Source organism: Seriola dumerili, unplaced genomic scaffold (genome assembly GCF_002260705.1).
Source record: "Seriola dumerili isolate Sdu_G_001 unplaced genomic scaffold, Sdu_1.0 BDQW01000138.1, whole genome shotgun sequence".
In the NCBI taxonomy this organism is placed as follows: Eukaryota; Metazoa; Chordata; class Actinopteri; order Carangiformes; family Carangidae; genus Seriola; species Seriola dumerili.
Window position 1 is genome coordinate 5,925,773 of NW_019174393.1, and position 17,386 is coordinate 5,943,158.

Consider the following 17,386-nt stretch of genomic DNA (forward strand, 5'->3'; position numbering starts at 1 on the left):
GGTTGGTTTTACATTTCATCACTAATTCTGCTCAGTATGGAGGACTTGTTGCAAAATGCTAAATCTGTCCATTGGTGAATATTCAGATACAAAGCAGAGCAGAGAAATACACAGATATTCAAAATATTTTTTTTTCATGTTTGAGTGAAAATTAGGTTTAATTTTGAGGTGAGTGTTTAATAATCACCAAAATGATTCTCTCTGCAGGCTGAATGAATTGAGAACAATTTCCAATCCTCTTGCTGTTGGACCATCAGACCGGAGGGTTGAGAGGCTGCTGAGGACCATCAACCTGCGACCTTCTGTGTCACCAGCTTTAAACACAGCCCCGACCTCTTCTGCCTTTCTGTCCAAGGCTGGTAAGACTGAGCTAGTCTCTCAGTATCTGCCAGTACAATGGGTTCCCTATACAGGCGAATAACCTCTACAACATTTACATGATTGATTTGAACTTGGTTCCTTCTTTGACAGTGGTGGACGAGGTTTGGAAGCAGCAGACACTGCTGCAGCTGCTGCAGATAGTGGAGTTGCCAATGCTGGACTGCATCCTGACTTCTCCTTCCAGGGTTCAGCCTCAGGCCTGCAGAGCTCCTCTGGCCACCCAGGACCTGGTTATCTCTAACACATGTCTGGAGAGAGAGCTGCCCGACACCCTTAACTTGCCCCAGTTAGTGCTCTGATTAATACTTAAAATATTTTTTCCCATTGGACATAAACTCATCCTGCTAAAATGCACTTGCAAAAATTATAGAGAAAATAAAATTAGATTATGCTCTGCAGTTCAGATAACAAATGTTTATATATTATGTATGTCTTGTACTTCTACTGTGACAGTGAAGTGACATTTTGCTCTCTTCATCACCTTTTCATTTCAGGTTTGATGGTTGGCTGTTGGCAGCAGCAGACTGCTTGGAGCTTTTCCCCGACCAGCTGATTGTGGTTGCAGGGGAACAGCTCAGCCAACAAGCCCCTGTAGAGGATGGCAACGCAGAGCAAATGGCAAGCCAGAAAAGGCTGCTCTTTGACACTATTTCCAAGTACTACAGTGGACAGGAAAAAGCTCCACTCCTCTCAGGACGCTACCTAGATATACATGCTGCGATTCTGAATCTATTGGGTCAGAGTTGAAAAGTTTTATAGTGATTTTATGATTAATGTGTGTCTCATCTTGAAAGTTTAGGAGATACATTTGAGAACACATTCTGGTATACTTTACTGGCACAGTTTTGTTCTAGTCATTCATGAAGATCAGTACTTTTCTCTGTCGGTGAGAATCTTACCTGTGTGTCTTGTTTCTTCTTAGATGAAGGGAAGGTGCCGGATGCCATAAGGGCATCTCAGTTGTGCTTGCGGCTACTGGAGACAAGCGTGAGAGATGAACTGCGGAGGCTACTGGCCCTCATGGCAACAGCAGCTCACCCTGATGCCTGCCGTCTGCAGAAACAAGTAGCTCGCTAGTCATCTTCTCCAAAACACACCACCAGCTCCAGCTTTTTGCCTACACTTTTAGAATAATAAAAAAGAAATAAAAGTTATTGAAAATAATTGAAAAAGCATATATGTTGCTAATTTCACTGAGTTTGTAGATGAGTGTAGCACTATTTGTAGTATTACAACCACTGTGAATAAGTGGTTAATATGTTGGCATCTATCATTGATTTTCTGGTATGTTTCCTTTCAGATTGATAACAGGGCCTTGGTCTGCCGCACTTTTCAGAAAGCAATTGTCCAGAATCATGAGCTGACTCGACCCCAGAGCGAAACCCTGGTACTGTTCCTCATGGACAATCACACTGAGCTCTTCAAGGTACACTTCTGCTCTTTCAGAATTATTTTGGAATTTCGGTATCACAAACATGCATTCTTAAAGACAGTGGAGAACTTGTACATATTCTGTAATCTTTGATGGAAAAATGAATTAGTCACTATAGCATAAAAAGATATATTAGATTTTTGAATTAATGCTCCACTTTATGTCAAGCTCTTTATGTACTATAGGCTGTAGGCCTACAGGCAGTTAATGATAGGTCAATTTAATTCTTCACAAGTTTGGATTCAACCTTTTTATATTCCTTTCTCTCTTACTTCCTGTTATGAATACAGACTCCTACATGTCTTATTGAAGCTGTGAGGAGAACACTGACGACTATGCAGCAGGGAAAAGACCCTGATTCGATTGCCAGTAAGTCAAATACAACTACAACTGAATATGCACACTCTGATGGACATTACATGTTACACTATCATTGTCTAACAACTCAGAAATGATACATCTATACAGAACCACTCAAAATGTAAAGTGTTTGTCCACATGGAGGCACTGTTGCTCCACACCAAAAACCACTCACTTCTGCGATCAGTGTGTGTTATGCTCCAGTCAGTCACCCTCTTCACTGTGCTTTGCAGCATTCACCTTCTGCCAGCAGGTGACACCACAGGAGTACGAGGACCAGCGTGAGGCTACCACCCTGGAGAGTCTCAAACAGCTTCTCCATGACATTTCCTCCAGCAAGCGCATGCCTGTCAAGGAGAGGAGGAGGCTGCTCAAAGAGTTTGAAAAACATCACCCTGTGGTTTTCCTCCAGCATTTCTCCAGTACCTTCTGAAACACAGTTAGGGGGTATTGGTTTGACTTCCAAGGTGCACTTCACAAAGCCAGTCTGAGATGGCAAAGCGCTTACACTGACAAATGATACTACTTAAATGCACATCGTAGATCTAATAAAACCTACTGACCATATAATTCAGGATGATTTAAAAACTGGAACACAGCCACCCCTCTAATCTCACCTAATGTCTAGTATGTATAGATGGAGTGACAGTACGGCTATTCCTATAATAAATATAAATGGTGTTGCATGACTGTAGCCTGTTCAAAGTAATTTAAATCTCAAGGGGCTAGAGTAGTTGAGGTTTTAATTGTAGTTATGCTGTTAACTTTTTTATGTCCCATAGCACTGGGTCTGTTATCTGACTGATGAACTGTTTGAGATATAGGTCTATTTGTTGAAGGAAACGGGCTTAACTGTAGCTGTGACTGGTTTTGCACTAGTTTATAAACAATTACTTATCAGTTCATCTGAGATACCAAGTGTTTAAATAGGGGGTAGTCTGTGGGCTGTGTAAACTCTAGCTGTTAGTAGCAGCTGGCATTTGTTGTAGAGTTTTTTTCAGTTCAACACTGGTGACACTGATTTTATGTTGTAGAAATGAATAATGTTTAAAGGATTGTTGCATTGTTCTGAAATTACCATGAAATAAGAGTAAGTTATAAAAATGATAAAAGGGATCACTGTAATAAAAAAGTTTCTTCAGCCATTTAGCTAGCTGTAGTCAGTGTACAGATAATGTTCTAATTAATGTACTTGTTGCAGGTATTTGGATAAAGCTAATGCTTAATTATCCTAATTACCCTTATGAGTTCTAATTTAAGAGAGGTTGATTGGGTCTTTGGAAATGGAATTGTTTTCAGAAGTAATGCTGTGCACTTGATCAGGCATTAATATTTCTACATATCAAATGAAGAAAAACAATATTATAGCTACCATTTTGTTTCTTGTTTTGGGTTTTCTGTTTTACTGTAGCATGCTATAGTATTGTCGAAGAAAAATACTGAGTATACACAACACTAATACAGCTGAATGAAGTGAAACAGTATGTAATGTGTTTTTGTTTGAGATGAAGCACAAAGTTTGTTTGTTTTTTTTTGGTGAAAAGTTTAACTTGAAATTAAATATGAAATGAAAGTAGAAAGGGTACAAAAGTGTGCTAGGCTAACCGTAGCTCAGGTTAATATATTTTGATTTTATGGGTATTAAATGCTTTTAGTGCCAGTAACTTGGTCAAGTATCTTTTAGCTGTAACTTTTTAGGATTTTACTTGAAAAAGGCATAAAAGATACTAATTTAATCTGTGGTAAAGCACAGTGCTCCAGTTGGATTTTATTCTTTTAACTGACAAAACTGGTCAAACAAAAAGTAATTTGCAGTCAAATCTCATGTCAGTCAGCATCTTTTGTTTTTTGCAAACACTGAACTCATGTTAGGTTGCACTTTATGATGCTGAACCATGCTTTACTTTCTGTTGAAATAACACGTCTAATAAAAGTTTAATCGATCTTAAACAAGATGTTCCTGTTTATATTCTTTAGTGTGTGCATATCCTCCTTGGGGAGTCCATACACCTTCAGGTGTCCTTGAAGTGGTTATAAGGAGTACACTAACCTGAGAAACAGTTTGGTCACACATTTCATGCCATGTTAGACCAAATTATGCAACCCACTGATTACGACTATCAGTTAAATAACAAATGCAAATTATTTCATCATACTTTACACATGTACACATAAATCATTTTTGTATGTTACAAAATGCTGCATATTTTTAAGATAGTGACACAAATTTTCCTTATTTTGTACTTTTTGTATTTGTTTGTGTGCTGCTGACAGACCTATACACTACAGTTTCTACAATTGCATGTATTACTAAATACTAAATAGGTAGGGTGCACAAACTTATGCACATGCCCTAATTACTGTTGTGTTTTTTTATTCGTAACATCCTGAAATAAAAAGTAACAGTATACTAGCATTTCTAATGCCGGTTTTCTGCAGGGCCTGTATTGACTGTTTCTCACTTCAAACACCAACATAATATGTAATTTAACCAAGGCTCCACAAACATTTGCATACAACTATAATTGTAATTTTGTAATGAAGAAATTTGATGTGCAGTTTATTTTTGAATACTGTAGAGTGGTTGCAAGTGTGTAAAAAAAACACTGAGATGACGTTGATGCACCTGACGGCATTAAAAAACCCGGAAGTTGGGTTGTTCGTTCACTAGCGTAGCTAACTCATTTCGTATGCTACTGGAAGACATGGGGGCTGTGTTTAACAGCTATTACTGACAGCGCGTCTGCTGAGAGTCCACATATCACAAGAAATAAAACGGAGAGCCCTTTTCATATCAAGGTAAGTAGCTGGATGGTGTCGGAGTGAAAGTTTTGGATTGAAACAAACGGTCTTTGACTATAATAACAGCGGTGACAGTAACGTCACTGTCTAGTTGCGCGTTGTTGGCTAGTTAGCTTGGGTATGTGACTACCGTGATCTGTCTGTGGAAAAAAGCCATTCACGGATTACAACGATGATGTCAGTGTTCTGACCTACAAAGGTAGATAATAGGTTAAAAGAAGGTTTGGAAAGATAGTTGTTAACGGCTAACGACAGTGTCACGGTGATGTGCTAGTTTTGATGTGTGCGTACAGGCTAAACCATACGGTTAACTCAGCTAACATCAAGGTATTTCCCAACCAGACATGATGACAGTCACGCGAAGCGACAAATATAACATTAAAATACTTCAATCCGGAGCAAAGATATGCTTTAATCTTCTGACGTGAATATTGCGTCAAAATAAAGTTATAAACCTGGTATTAATAAACTGTTTGGTATCTGGCGGCTAACATGCTAATGACTGTGCTAGGCTAGGTGGGCTCTGTGGTGCAGGTGGTTTGGTGAGGTGAATGTCCAAAACACTGCTCTCACAGTTTACCTCTTTTCATCTGGCCACTAGCTGGCAACTGGTGTCGATAGATGTCAGTTCGTGTAAAGTAAATTGACTGCCATCGAAAGATAACATTAAAGCAATGTCGGTACTTCTTCGGAAAAACCCTTCAAACTTGTTGCCGACAAAAGCTTTGTTGGCTCACGCTAGGGGAAATATTTAACACAATATTGTTTAATAATTAAGACTTATGGCCGTAGAGCTGCATCTGGTATATACTGATTCTTTTAGCTTTGTGGCTGTAGCCCTTGTGTCCATCACGAAATGAATAATGAGCAATGACACAGTTATGCTACAGTGTTGACTGCTGATTCCCCCATAGCTGAGTAATTCAGGCCAGAAATACCTGCTATGTCTATGAGCTCAGTTGCACATCTTCTAATGAGGCAACATTGTTTTGGGTGAGGCACAATTAGATCTGGCTGTTCCAGAAAATGTACAAAATTAGGGAGAGAAGGGGACTGAGAAAACCTGCCACACTGATATAAACATCAACAAAGCTGACAGCATCAGATCCAGCCAGGCTAATTGATAGACTCAGTAGTTTTATGTACCCTTTATTTGGCTGGTCACATATTGTTACAGCAGTTGGCACTGGCTGAGCATACACAAGCTTAAGAGAGGTACTGTATAGTACTGCATAGTAACATTATATGTACAGCACAAGCAGGGGTTCTTATTAACAGAATTGGTCAGAGTGGGTGTTGACAAGAACCTACAAATTTGGATATGTATTCAATGTGCTTTGATCCATTTTGTACTGACGGCTAACCTTTTATGCAGGTATCTGTACAGCATTAATTATGCAAACTGTACAGTGTGCATCTTGTTGTATATAATAATGATATATATCTATATTGGTATATATTAGAAAGCTTATTCAGCTGTGTTTCAGTGCAGTGAAATAAACAGTACCAGAAAAACAAGTACCAGAAGCCCACTCAAGACAGATAAAAAAGGATGAAGAAGCAGTTCATTATTATTTGGCCATATTACCGTCGGCCATGTTCTTTTGTCTGACTTCCTGTTGCCTAACATGCTTTCAAGCCACTGAAGTATTTTGAAAGAGAGCCTAACTAGTGTGCTTGAGTTTGCTCTGAATCGTGTTATATTTCTGGGGACAGCTTGGGCTATTATGGTGCTTATTCTCCTCAGCCAGCACAGACCAGACGCTGGTGCCACTTTGATGTGCAAATTTTCAAGCAGGTGCATTAGAGTGCATGTCTAATGGATTGTTGAAGGCTTTTGCTTAGCTAGAAAGGGTTAGGCTACAGCTGTCTCTTTCAGTGATAGCAAAAACTTATTGTCTTACTGGTCTAGGTCTATAACTCTTAGTTAAAACCTGTATATAAATGCTTACCTGTCCTGGACAGTCTCTCATCTGCCACTGTCACCTTAGCTGCCAGGTCAGGCCTGAACATGGAATCCATGCTGAACAAGCTAAAAAGCACTGTCACTAAGGTGACAGCAGATGTCACCAGCGCTGTCATGGGCAACCCGGTGACACGGGAGTTTGAGGTTGGACGACATATTGCCAGTGGGGGTCCTGGCATGTGCTGGAGGATCTACAATGGCACCAAGAAGTCCACCAAACAGGTGTGTGTAAATATCCGCTCCCTGATCAGACCAGCTCCAATTCAAGTTCAGACTTAGATGGATAAATAACTGATGGTGCTTCTGCTGTTGATGAAGTCAGCTGAGGACTTTCCACACTAGAAGTAACTTTCGCACTTGATATAGCTAATTTCAGCACCTTGTTGTTTGTCTTTAATCCTCCAGGAAGTGGCGGTGTTTGTGTTTGATAAGAAGATGATTGACAAGTATCAGAAATTTGAGAAGGACCAAATCATTGATTCACTGAAAAGAGGAGTGCAACAGCTGACCAGACTGCGTCACCCCCGTCTCCTGACTGTGCAGCATCCTCTGGAAGAGTCACGGTGATTAACACACATATACAAACACACACTCACAAATACACACAAACACTTATATCAAGGGCAAATTGAATGAGTCATACCTCTGAGAGGGGGCTTGACATTCAAGAGAAAAAAATTGATAACAAATCTGTTTGTCTGCCTCTGTGTGTGCATATGTGAGCAGAAGCTTGTCATGATCAAAAGAGTCTATAGATTATTCCATGAATAATGTACGGCCCCTGGCAAAATAAGGTTGAGGCTTTCTTGTGCTTCCTTTTTTTATACTACTGTTTTTTTTTTGTTTTTTTGTTTTTTTGTTTTTTTGCTTCCACCCAGGGCAGTTCTCACTTCACAGTACTTTTCTGTCTCTCTTTTTGCCTATCGTCATGTTGATAATCGTCTCTTTCTCTTCAAGAATAACTTAACATTTAAAAAGCAGTTATTTGATGTTATTTCTTGTGTGTGGCCCCTCAGAGACTGTCTGGCGTTCTGTACAGAGCCGGTGTTTGCAAGTCTGTCCAATGTGCTGGGCCAGTGGGACAACCTGCCCAGCCCCGTGCCCAACGACATCAAGGAGTACAAACTCTATGATGTGGAGACCAAGTATGGCTTGCTACAGGTGAGAGTGCAGACAGGTTAGGTTGCAACTAAGTATTTTTATTATTGATAAGTGACCACTTATTTTCTTGATTAATTCTTTGCTCTGTAAAAATGTCATATCTATGAATGTTTATAAAAATGCACATCACAATTTCCCAGATCACAGGTTGACATTTTAATTGCCTTGTGTTTCCCCACCAACAGTCCAAAACCCAAAAAGAATTGGAACCTGTTGATTTTCAGGATTAGAAAAAGTTACAGAAATAAGTTATCAAAATTGTTGCCGATTAGTTTTCAGGTTAGTTGACTAATCAATCATCAACTGTTTAAACTCAAGCTTGATGTGTCAGGAACTTTAAGATTCCTTTTACCAAAGGACCTCTTTTGGAACCCAGTGGTCACACAACATACAATGCAGACACAGTAAAACACATAGGAAACTATAATAAAGAAAAAAATTTGTATTTAGTGTATACATTATATAATTTTTTTTCCCCCTTGTAAACCATCTACCTCTGTACACATCATCTATGACACAGTAATCACATTCATTGTCCAACAGTAAGATAAATATTTTCAAATAAGAACATGGTTCTTAGTTGTCGAGCAGGTTTTAATTAACCAAGTAGTCGACATTGGGAAGTCCAGCATGCATTCATATGCTGTTGCTTCACAAAGTTAGTTTTACGTGCCCAATTCCACACCTCACCTTTCAGTGTCATGCTGTTGTTTGACATGCTGCAGTGTCAGTTAACTTTTTGCCAGCCTGTATTTTACCCATCTCCCTCCTTTTTGTCCCTTTAACCCACATTGGTCGTAATTTCTGTTTAACTTACTTTTTTCATTGCTTGTATAAGTTATTTAAAGGAGGACATTTATAGCCGAGAGGCCTAGAAAATACCTGTAATGTTTATCATGGATTAGATAGGGTTATGGTTACACTATTTATTTTGTAATCCTATAATTATTACAGAATCATGGTCACCTTTTCATACGTCAGTTGAGACATGCCAGATCCAAACTAATTCCTGGCTGTAATGTGTTGACCCATTCACACTGATGGCAAATACAGGTTTATCCTGGGTGTTTGCCCTCGTTTGAAATGCGTATTGGTTTACCTTTGCTGCAGTGTTTGTCTATAATCCTGATGAAGCGAGTGAAGTGCCAAACTGTTTGCACCTAAATGCAAACAATGTGCTTGTATCTATCATACTTTTAATTTTTCCTGACATTTTCATTTTTCTATCTCTTCAGATCTCGGAGGGTTTGTCCTTTCTCCACAGTGGGGTGAAAATGGTCCATGGCAATCTGTGTCCAGAGAACATCATCCTCAACAAGAGTGGAGCATGGAAGATCATGGGCTTTGACTTCAGCATCTCCTCTACAAACCCCTCAGACGCAGAGGTATCAGCAGGAGTTTTGTTCCCTCAGTTCAGCCTGTCAGGCAGGGCTTCGACCCAAGCTTACTGCCTGCAAGAGGCTCTACCAAACTGATGTCTAGCAGTGCTGTCACATCTTTATGTTCTCATATCCTCTCATCCCCTTCAGCCCAAGTACACATGTAAAGAGTGGGAACCCAACCTCCCTCCACTCTGCCTCCCCAACCCTGAATACCTGGCACCTGAGTATATCCTGTCTGTCAGCTGTGACTCTGCCTCTGACATGTACTCGCTGGGCGTGGTCATGCATGCAATCTTCAACGAGGGCAAGCCTGTTTTCCAAGTCAACAAGCATGACATTTTTAAGAGCTTCAGCAGACAGCTGGACCAGGTGAGTAGAGGTGTGCGAAATGTGGAAGCCTGAAAAATGACAGTGAAGGCAGATGTCTTGTCCAGAGTTGATTTGATTTTTGGAACAGGAACATGTTTGAAATAATTCTGATTGCTGTGATTTGACACACGCTCAGATCTGCTTCCCCAAGTAATGTGTAATTGATATTTTTTTATAAATCAAGTTACTTGGCACATCACAGCTTCAATAGAAATAACAATTGTGTGCCATACCTCAAGAGTGTCAACCACTGATTTTTAATTTCTCTTCCTCTTATGTTCTACTCCATTCTCCACTCTACTTAAAATTCATCATTTGTGTTTTTCAATTGCAGCTGAGCAGCATGAGTCCAGCACTGCTGAACAAGATCCCAGACGACGTGCGGGAGCATGTCAAAATGCTGCTCAGTGTCACGCCCAATGTCCGGCCAGATGCTGACCAGATGACCAAGGTTTGCATTGTTATTACATGCATGCAGATGCGTTGAAATGATCTTGTTCACTGATATTGTTTTTGTGCATGTGTTGGAAATATTTTCTGGCTTTCGTTTGATGACGCATTTCTTTTTTTTCCCATGTTTTGTGGAATTCAGATTCCATTTTTTGATGACGTGGGTGCTGTTACTCTTCAGTACTTTGATTCCCTCTTCCAAAGGGACAACCTACAGAAGTCTCAGTTCTACAAAGGCCTCCCCAAAGTCCTGCCCAAACTACCCAAGGTAAATGCCTGTAGATTTTGTAAAGGAAATGCAGTGTGCCCTGCAAATTTAGTCCTGAATGCACATGTACTGACAAACAAAGCTCTTAGTGTTCCCATATCAATTAGAACACAATTAGAAAAATGTTCATTTTTGTATAAACTTTAACACTAACTCTTACACACAGACTAGCTATTGCGACACAAGTTCTAGTACTGTTTCATGGAAAGAATTCTGTTATTTTTGTTTATGTTTCGTTTTGCTTTTTCTCTGTTCTTTGTTGAACATGCAGTATTACAGTTTGAAGTCATCTTTAGCTGCTACTTCAACTCATTCTTATTTTGCGTTCTCACAGAGAGTGGTCGTGTATCGAATCTTGCCGGCGTTGACCTCTGAGTTTGTCAACCCGGACATGGTTCCCTTCGTGCTGCCCAACGTGCTGCTGATCGCCGAGGAGTGCACCAAGGAGGAGTATGTTCGTCTCATCTTGCCTGACCTCACCCCTGTTTTCAAGCAGCAAGAGCCTATTCAGGTAGACAACCATGAAACACTTGGCATGTGCAGTAGGCTACCAACTGGTTGTTCTAGTGGCTGTACTATTATAATTAAAAGCATTTTTTGCTAAGCTAGCAATGCACTCAACGGGATATGTTCTTAGCTCATGTGTCTTTTAAATAATCCTCTGAAAAAAGTAGTTTTCTCTTCGCATGATGTTTTCTCCCCTGGCAGTTGTGTGATTGAGAGTTTGAAAGTGAGATTAACCAGTTAAATACAACTGAAGAGCATGCTGTTTGGGTTCAGTCTGTTACTTTATCAACACTTGTCTTTCTCTGTATCTTTCTTTCCATGCCTCCTCAGGCTAGTAATATGGTGAGTGGTCTTTGCTGTGAATATGCTCCACTTACATTGGCTAGTGTATGCGTTGTGTTGTTGGTGTTGTACTACTAAAAGCTCTACTAAAGCCACTGCAATCACAGTCTGTGCTCATTTTCACTTACCACCATACTCATGAGTAGACGATAGGATAGTACTCTCTTGCTTTTGACTCTTGTTTTTCTAACTGGGTCCCTGTGCTGTCCAGATCCTGCTGATCTTCCTGCAAAAGATGGACCTGCTACTGACCAAAACACCGCCGGAGGACATTAAGAACAGCGTGTTGCCTATGGTCTACAGAGCTCTGGAAGCCCCTTCTGTACAGATCCAGGTACAGCTACTCAATATTAACTCAATACGGTCAGTTGTAAATCCTTTACCAGGGAGGTGACCACCAGATCAACTGCAGATGGTGCCAAACTTTTCCAGTGGAAGTTGTCTTCATCATCATTATCAAATAAGTCATGACTGAAGCAGCTATTGCATACTTGATTTTTGACAAAGCCAGATGCTGGATCAAAAATATTTTTAGGCCTGTTTTAGACATCACGAGTTTGAAGCATAAGTAAATATTTTTAGCATTCCACTTGGAAACCTTGGAACATTTTTTTTTTTTTTTTTTTTTTTGTCACCTGCTGATACTCTTCGTCTCTTTTTAGTGTTATCTTGAGAGAACAGTAAGAATGGATGCTGTATTTGGCATCATAAAAATGTCATATTTCATAACATCTTATCTGCGGCCGAGCAGGAGCTGTGCCTGAACATCATCCCGACATTTGCCAACCTGATTGACTACCCGTCCATGAAGAACTCCCTCATTCCTCGGATCAAATCAGCCTGCCTACAGACCTCCTCACTAGCTGTGAGTCTTTATCAGTTATTCTCTGCTCTCAGCTTGTACCCGCAAGCTATCTGCTTCCACTAAAGTTATATTTTTCTTTAGTTATGTCTTTACTTTTGCCCTCCCCCTCTCTAAAATTATATTCTTACTTCCACCACTGCCTACAACCAACTGTCTTACCTCATTTAAACAGTATATGTATTTTGACTTTGTCTATATATTTATTTTCCTTTGTCACTGTATAGGTACGAGTGAACTCTCTGGTGTGTCTGGGGAAGATTTTGGAGTATCTAGACAAGTGGTATGTCATTGATGAGATCCTGCCCTTCCTGCAACAGATCCCCTCTAGAGAACCAGCAGTACTCATGGGCATTCTAGGTAAAGGAACTGGACTCTCTCTACTCCACCTCTCAAACAGTTGAGCTGCCTCTTGATTTACTTAATGATTGGTTATTTAACTTCCTTTATCCTCACTTTAGGAATCTATAAATGCACCTTCAGCCACAAGAAGCTGGGCATTCCCAAAGAGCACCTTGCCACCAAGAGCCTGCCCCACCTTGTCTCTCTTAGTATAGACAACAACCTCAACCTGAATCAGGTAGTACGCGGCCAACACACCTTTTTTAAAATTACATCTCCCAGGAAATCTGTGAAAAACACATCTTATTTTCTTCATCTTTTTATACCGCATTATGTTTTTGGGTTGTCCCTTCGTTCCATTCTCATCAACGTGATATCTCAGTACGCCTTGAGGGAATCTCTTCAGATTTGGGACAAACATTCACTTGGACTCAAAGTGAGCTGATCAGATTTTGGTGGTCAAAGTCACAGTGACCTCTCAAAACACATTGTTGTCCATAACGCACAAATTCATACGCTAATTATGATGCAACTCAACATAAATGTCTAATAAAATAGAATGATGAAGTGATGACGTTTTATATCCAAATGGTCAAAGGACATCATAATATGACATCATAATGTTCTGGAAAAACTCTTCTGGCCATTATTCAGCACTGACTCAGAAAGGGGAGATTGTGACCATATGTCCTGCAACTTGGCTGGAGGCATGAAAACTGTGAGGCAGTAATTGTAGTTTTTTGTGGTTAATGCATTTTGTATCATCTGCTTAATCGTATTTAAGTTTCCTCTTATCTGCTATAATCTGATACATTCTGTGTTTCAGTTTAACTCGTTCATGGTGGTTATACGGGACATGCTGAGTCGCATGGAGAATGAACACAAGACCAAGCTGGAGCAGCTGCATGTCATGCAGGAGCAGCAGAGGTATCTGTGTTAATTGAATTCACCCTGTACAGTAGATTCTCACTTTGATTATTAATCAAGTAGACATCAATATTAATGTAAATTTTTAATACAAATTAGATAAGACGTCTGGGGTAATTGGATCTCCAATAGAAAGCAATAATCAGTCGCTACTGGTCACATGAATATGATAATGGTATGACTAACCAGGCTTGCTTTTCATTGTTGTCTCTTCTAACAGGAGTATAAACATTACAAACCCAGGGAACCAATCCGAGGAGACCAAAAGCCCACCAAGCTCTGGCAACCAGGTGAGAGGTCTATTCTATGTCAACCGAGTAACAGATCAAAGATCATGGGCATACTTACTGTGAGAGAAATATTTTCTTTTGCTTTAAAAGATCCTGAAAAGGCTGAAAATGTTTAGCTATCTGTGCTGCAGTGCTTCCATTTTCCATCTTGTTTTTCTTTCAGATTGACGATATCTTTGGCAGCACAGGGGTTAATGGGAAAGAGAATGGATCTGCAGCAGCAGCAGCAGCAGCAGCAACAACCTCACAGCCTAATAGAGTATGGGAATAATTTCACACCTCATTTACCACAAAATTTCACCTTTGCTTTTTTAGCATGTAGTCCAGTCTGTTCACTGTCTCTCTTGCTTTGAACCGCACTAGATGTCTCTGACTCTAGAGGAGAAACAGCGATTGGCTAAGGAGCAGGAGCAAGCAGCCAAACTGAGAAGCCAGCAGCCGTTAGCACCACAGACTATCAAACCAGCCACCACCACCAACTCACAGGTAAAGACTGCATACTTCAGTGCACACAGGCACACAGTCATCCTCAAACACTAATGGCTTGTGAAGCTAAATCTCACCCTGTTTAATGTTGCAGACTAAGGATCTGACCAGCAGCCTTCTCAACAACATGACATCGCTAAACAGCCTGTCCTTGGCCAACACAGCACGACCAGCCCCAGTGCAGGGCACCACCATCTCTGCCTTCCCCTCCTCCAGCCCCATGGTTGGCCCCATGGGTGCCCCAGTCTCTAATGGCTTCAACCCACCCATGGGCTTCCACACAGGAGCCATGGGGATGGGCATACGGCCCACAGGTCCTGGCCTCTATGGTGGCATGGCCACCACCACCAGCACCCCAAACTTTGGAGCACTCACACAGAATCAAGCACCCATTGGGCAGACAAATAAAGCCCCCGACTTGTCGGCCTTGGACAATCTTTTTACACCCAACAAGCCCAAAGTCACCCTCAACCAAATGGGTCCCACAGCCGCACCTGGACCCAACACCCCTTGGCTCAATCAGTTCGGTTCAGCCCAGAACGCTCAGACTCAGATGCAGGGTGCAACAGTAGGTATGGGAGGGGTACCAAGTGGGTTTGGGATGCAAGCAAACCCTTTTTTCAGCCCCCAGAACTTTTCTCAACCTGCCGCTGCCCCTAGCATGAACCAAAGTGGAATCAAACATAGTGCATCTGTCAACAATGATCTGAAGGACTTATTTGGCTAATTATAAATGAAAAGATGCCAGGTTAAGTATATTCTTTTAATAACTTTGGACAGAAGAGCCTTCAATTCTCACAGAACAAGACACTGATTGAATGTGAAGATTTAAAAATCGTTTCAAGGATGTTGCAGTCTGTGTTTTTAATCTAACCTGGTTTAAATTGTGAATCTTGCTCAACATCAGCCGGCAAGTCAGCCTGCACCTGAATTCCATTTCTACTTGATCAGAAGGACAAAAAGCTTTGGGAACTACTTCTTCTATGCTGTGTTCTTTAAGTGCTGGGGGTTTCCTACTGTTTTGTACTTGACATTCTTGGGAGTCCCAAAGTCATGGGTTGAGGTGAATCCCAACTCAGTTTATTCAGGAAGGTTTCGTGTTCATATCATGAATGACTGAGTGGATTGAGTGTATTTCACTTCCTGAACAAGTTGCATCAGAATCACCCTTCAGACGTGGCAGAACAAAGGATGGAACAAAAAAAATGGCTTCCATGCCACGCATCTGCTCAGTTTCAGGCTTCTGTACCTTTATCCTTCCTCCCGACTATTTTAGGATTTGCTGCATGTCTAAAGTGATCAGAGGGTTGGCTTAAAAACAAATACTGCATACACCAAAATGTCTTGAGCCCAGTGGGAGATAGCTTGAAGTGAAGCACCGACAAGCCTGCAGTCACTGATCTGCATCCAGGAGGCTCCTCCGTGGAGACAGTCTGAAAGGGGGTGTAGAAAACCGACAGCCCAGCAGTTGCGGTTTTAGTGGGGCAAACAGAGTAACCCCTCTGCAGTCCGTATCCATGGTAACTGTTCCTCTGCAGCACTTCCATTTTGAGAACAGAAATTGGACTTATGATCCAGTCTGGTCTTCATTGTTTCCCCCTTTGGACTCTTTCTTTTAGTGTTTTCTTTTTTCTTTTTTTTTTTCTTCCATCACTTCATTTGATGTTTAAGCAAACATGTTGAAAACAGAAGGGTTAGTTTTGTCTGGTCAAAGTTGCTGACAACCATTTCACCTCCTTTTAGTAACAAAAAATGATCAGTTTCTATAAATGCAGTATGAATGACTCATGTGTCTGATAGTGGCTTAGGATGTGTGTAGTAGCTATTACAGCAGTGTCCTTTTTAACAAGACGCTAATGCAGAAAGCGATGAAAAAGGACCACATGCGCTGCTTAGGCTATTGTGCCTTACATGGGTACATGTGTAAAGCCACAGACAGCTTTCATCTGTAACTCAAGTATTAATATTTTCCCTCTTAATCCGCTGTCTGAAGTATGCTTTTCAAATTACTTGCTTTATTGCATGTTACTGAACTTGACCACTTTTTTTCCCCTAATGATTCCTAAATATTCCAGTGACCAATGATGTTTTATTTCACACATCCAGCTCCAGGATTGGCTCTGGTGAGGTTTGTGAAGGAGCTCTGAGTCCTCCAGTGTACCATTTCTGTTGATCAATTTGTACAGTGAAGAAGATATCACTATATATTTTGATTTCAGCACTTTCCAGCTGTCAGAGGATCTGTGCTGGTGACATGTTATGAAGTGTAAATATATAGTTATTTAAAAAGCTATTGCTCTGTGAGGGCGTTGGCATTTCTATGTTCTTGTGATAATGGTTAAGAGGCCTTAGATGAGTCGTGTGCAATAATCCTTATTGGTTGTTGAGGGTGCATATCGATTGGTTTAAGCAGCTTTCGGTGTGTCCATACCTTCATCTCCACTGACTTACAATAACTAATAATAGGACTGTCAGATTTTCTAATCTGCTAAACATCGACGTGTACTCATTCTAAATCTTACATTTTTGAAGGAAATGACACCATTTTAGGGTTTTTAGATGCACCTTGGTCACACTGTGTTTCTGCTGACAATGATTGTTGTTAACATGCTGAAGTGTAACGTCTTTTACTGAATTAACTTTTGTTTCTGTGTAACAATGCCACCCATACAAGGTGAGCTTTCTCTCCGGCCGCATGGCAGTGTTAACGCGCTTGTGAATTTGGCTCTTCAGGTTCTGTTCACTTCCTCATTTATGTCATACATGACTAGATGACTGTGATTGGATCTTTTTTTTAGTCTGTAGATCAACATATACTGTGTGGCAAGTTTTGATTTGGTCACAAAATGGGATGTGATCTTTGGAGCGTGTGTCACATATCCTGGCAGATCCCCAAAGCAGAAAACTAAATCTTATTCTTCTACAAGATTGTTTGTATACTACTGCTGTCATATATGTGTAGTGTGGCCCGTGTTTTATGTGTTAAGGTGCTGGTTTCTGAGGTGGTTCAATGAAAATCTGTACATATAAAGGAAAGTACACAATCTACTCTCAGAGCA

At 40.7% G+C, this 17,386-nt stretch overlaps 2 protein-coding genes across 4 annotated transcripts in view; both read left to right on the forward strand.

Moving 5' to 3' along the window:
• LOC111224642 (DEP domain-containing protein 7-like) overlaps positions 1 to 4,105 on the forward strand; it is a 5,690-nt gene extending 1,585 nt beyond the window's left edge. The window contains exons 3-9 of one of the 2 annotated variants that reach the window (XM_022749199.1): positions 208 to 359; positions 472 to 667; positions 876 to 1,117; positions 1,304 to 1,446; positions 1,682 to 1,807; positions 2,104 to 2,182; positions 2,407 to 4,105. In XM_022749199.1, the coding sequence (XP_022604920.1) occupies positions 208 to 359; positions 472 to 667; positions 876 to 1,117; positions 1,304 to 1,446; positions 1,682 to 1,807; positions 2,104 to 2,182; positions 2,407 to 2,606 (1,138 nt within the window). In that variant the 3' untranslated portion in view covers positions 2,607 to 4,105. The remainder of the gene's footprint in view (positions 1 to 207; positions 360 to 471; positions 668 to 875; positions 1,118 to 1,303; positions 1,447 to 1,681; positions 1,808 to 2,103; positions 2,183 to 2,406) is intronic. The other variant, XM_022749200.1, reaches the window with a different exon arrangement.
• Positions 4,106 to 4,859: 754 nt separating this feature from the next.
• Positions 4,860 to 17,324, forward strand: scyl2 (SCY1 like pseudokinase 2). 2 transcript variants are annotated; one of them, XM_022749245.1, is made up of 19 exons: positions 4,860 to 4,972; positions 6,967 to 7,163; positions 7,347 to 7,504; positions 7,958 to 8,102; positions 9,338 to 9,487; positions 9,632 to 9,853; positions 10,188 to 10,304; positions 10,446 to 10,571; positions 10,906 to 11,082; positions 11,409 to 11,420; positions 11,632 to 11,754; positions 12,172 to 12,285; positions 12,510 to 12,642; positions 12,744 to 12,862; positions 13,451 to 13,551; positions 13,772 to 13,841; positions 14,005 to 14,100; positions 14,205 to 14,327; positions 14,422 to 17,324. In XM_022749245.1, exons 2-19 carry the CDS (start codon positions 6,987 to 6,989, stop codon positions 15,052 to 15,054), a joined length of 2,796 nt encoding a protein of 931 aa, XP_022604966.1. In that variant the 5' UTR covers positions 4,860 to 4,972; positions 6,967 to 6,986; the 3' UTR covers positions 15,055 to 17,324. The 2 variants fall into 2 exon arrangements, with proteins under 2 accessions (XP_022604966.1, XP_022604967.1); XM_022749246.1 differs by lacking the exon at positions 11,409 to 11,420.
• The last annotated feature ends 62 nt before the right edge of the window (positions 17,325 to 17,386 follow it).

Excerpts from the sequence above, each read along its gene's own strand:
- scyl2 (XM_022749245.1), top strand. The coding sequence starts at position 6,987 with ATGGAATCCATGCTGAACAAGCTAAAAAGCACTGTCACTAAGGTGACA. Across the intron at positions 9,488-9,631 it reads CAAACCCCTCAGACGCAGAG|CCCAAGTACACATGTAAAGA; the intron begins GTATCAGCAGGA and ends CATCCCCTTCAG. Across the intron at positions 12,643-12,743 it reads AGTACTCATGGGCATTCTAG|GAATCTATAAATGCACCTTC; the intron begins GTAAAGGAACTG and ends TCCTCACTTTAG.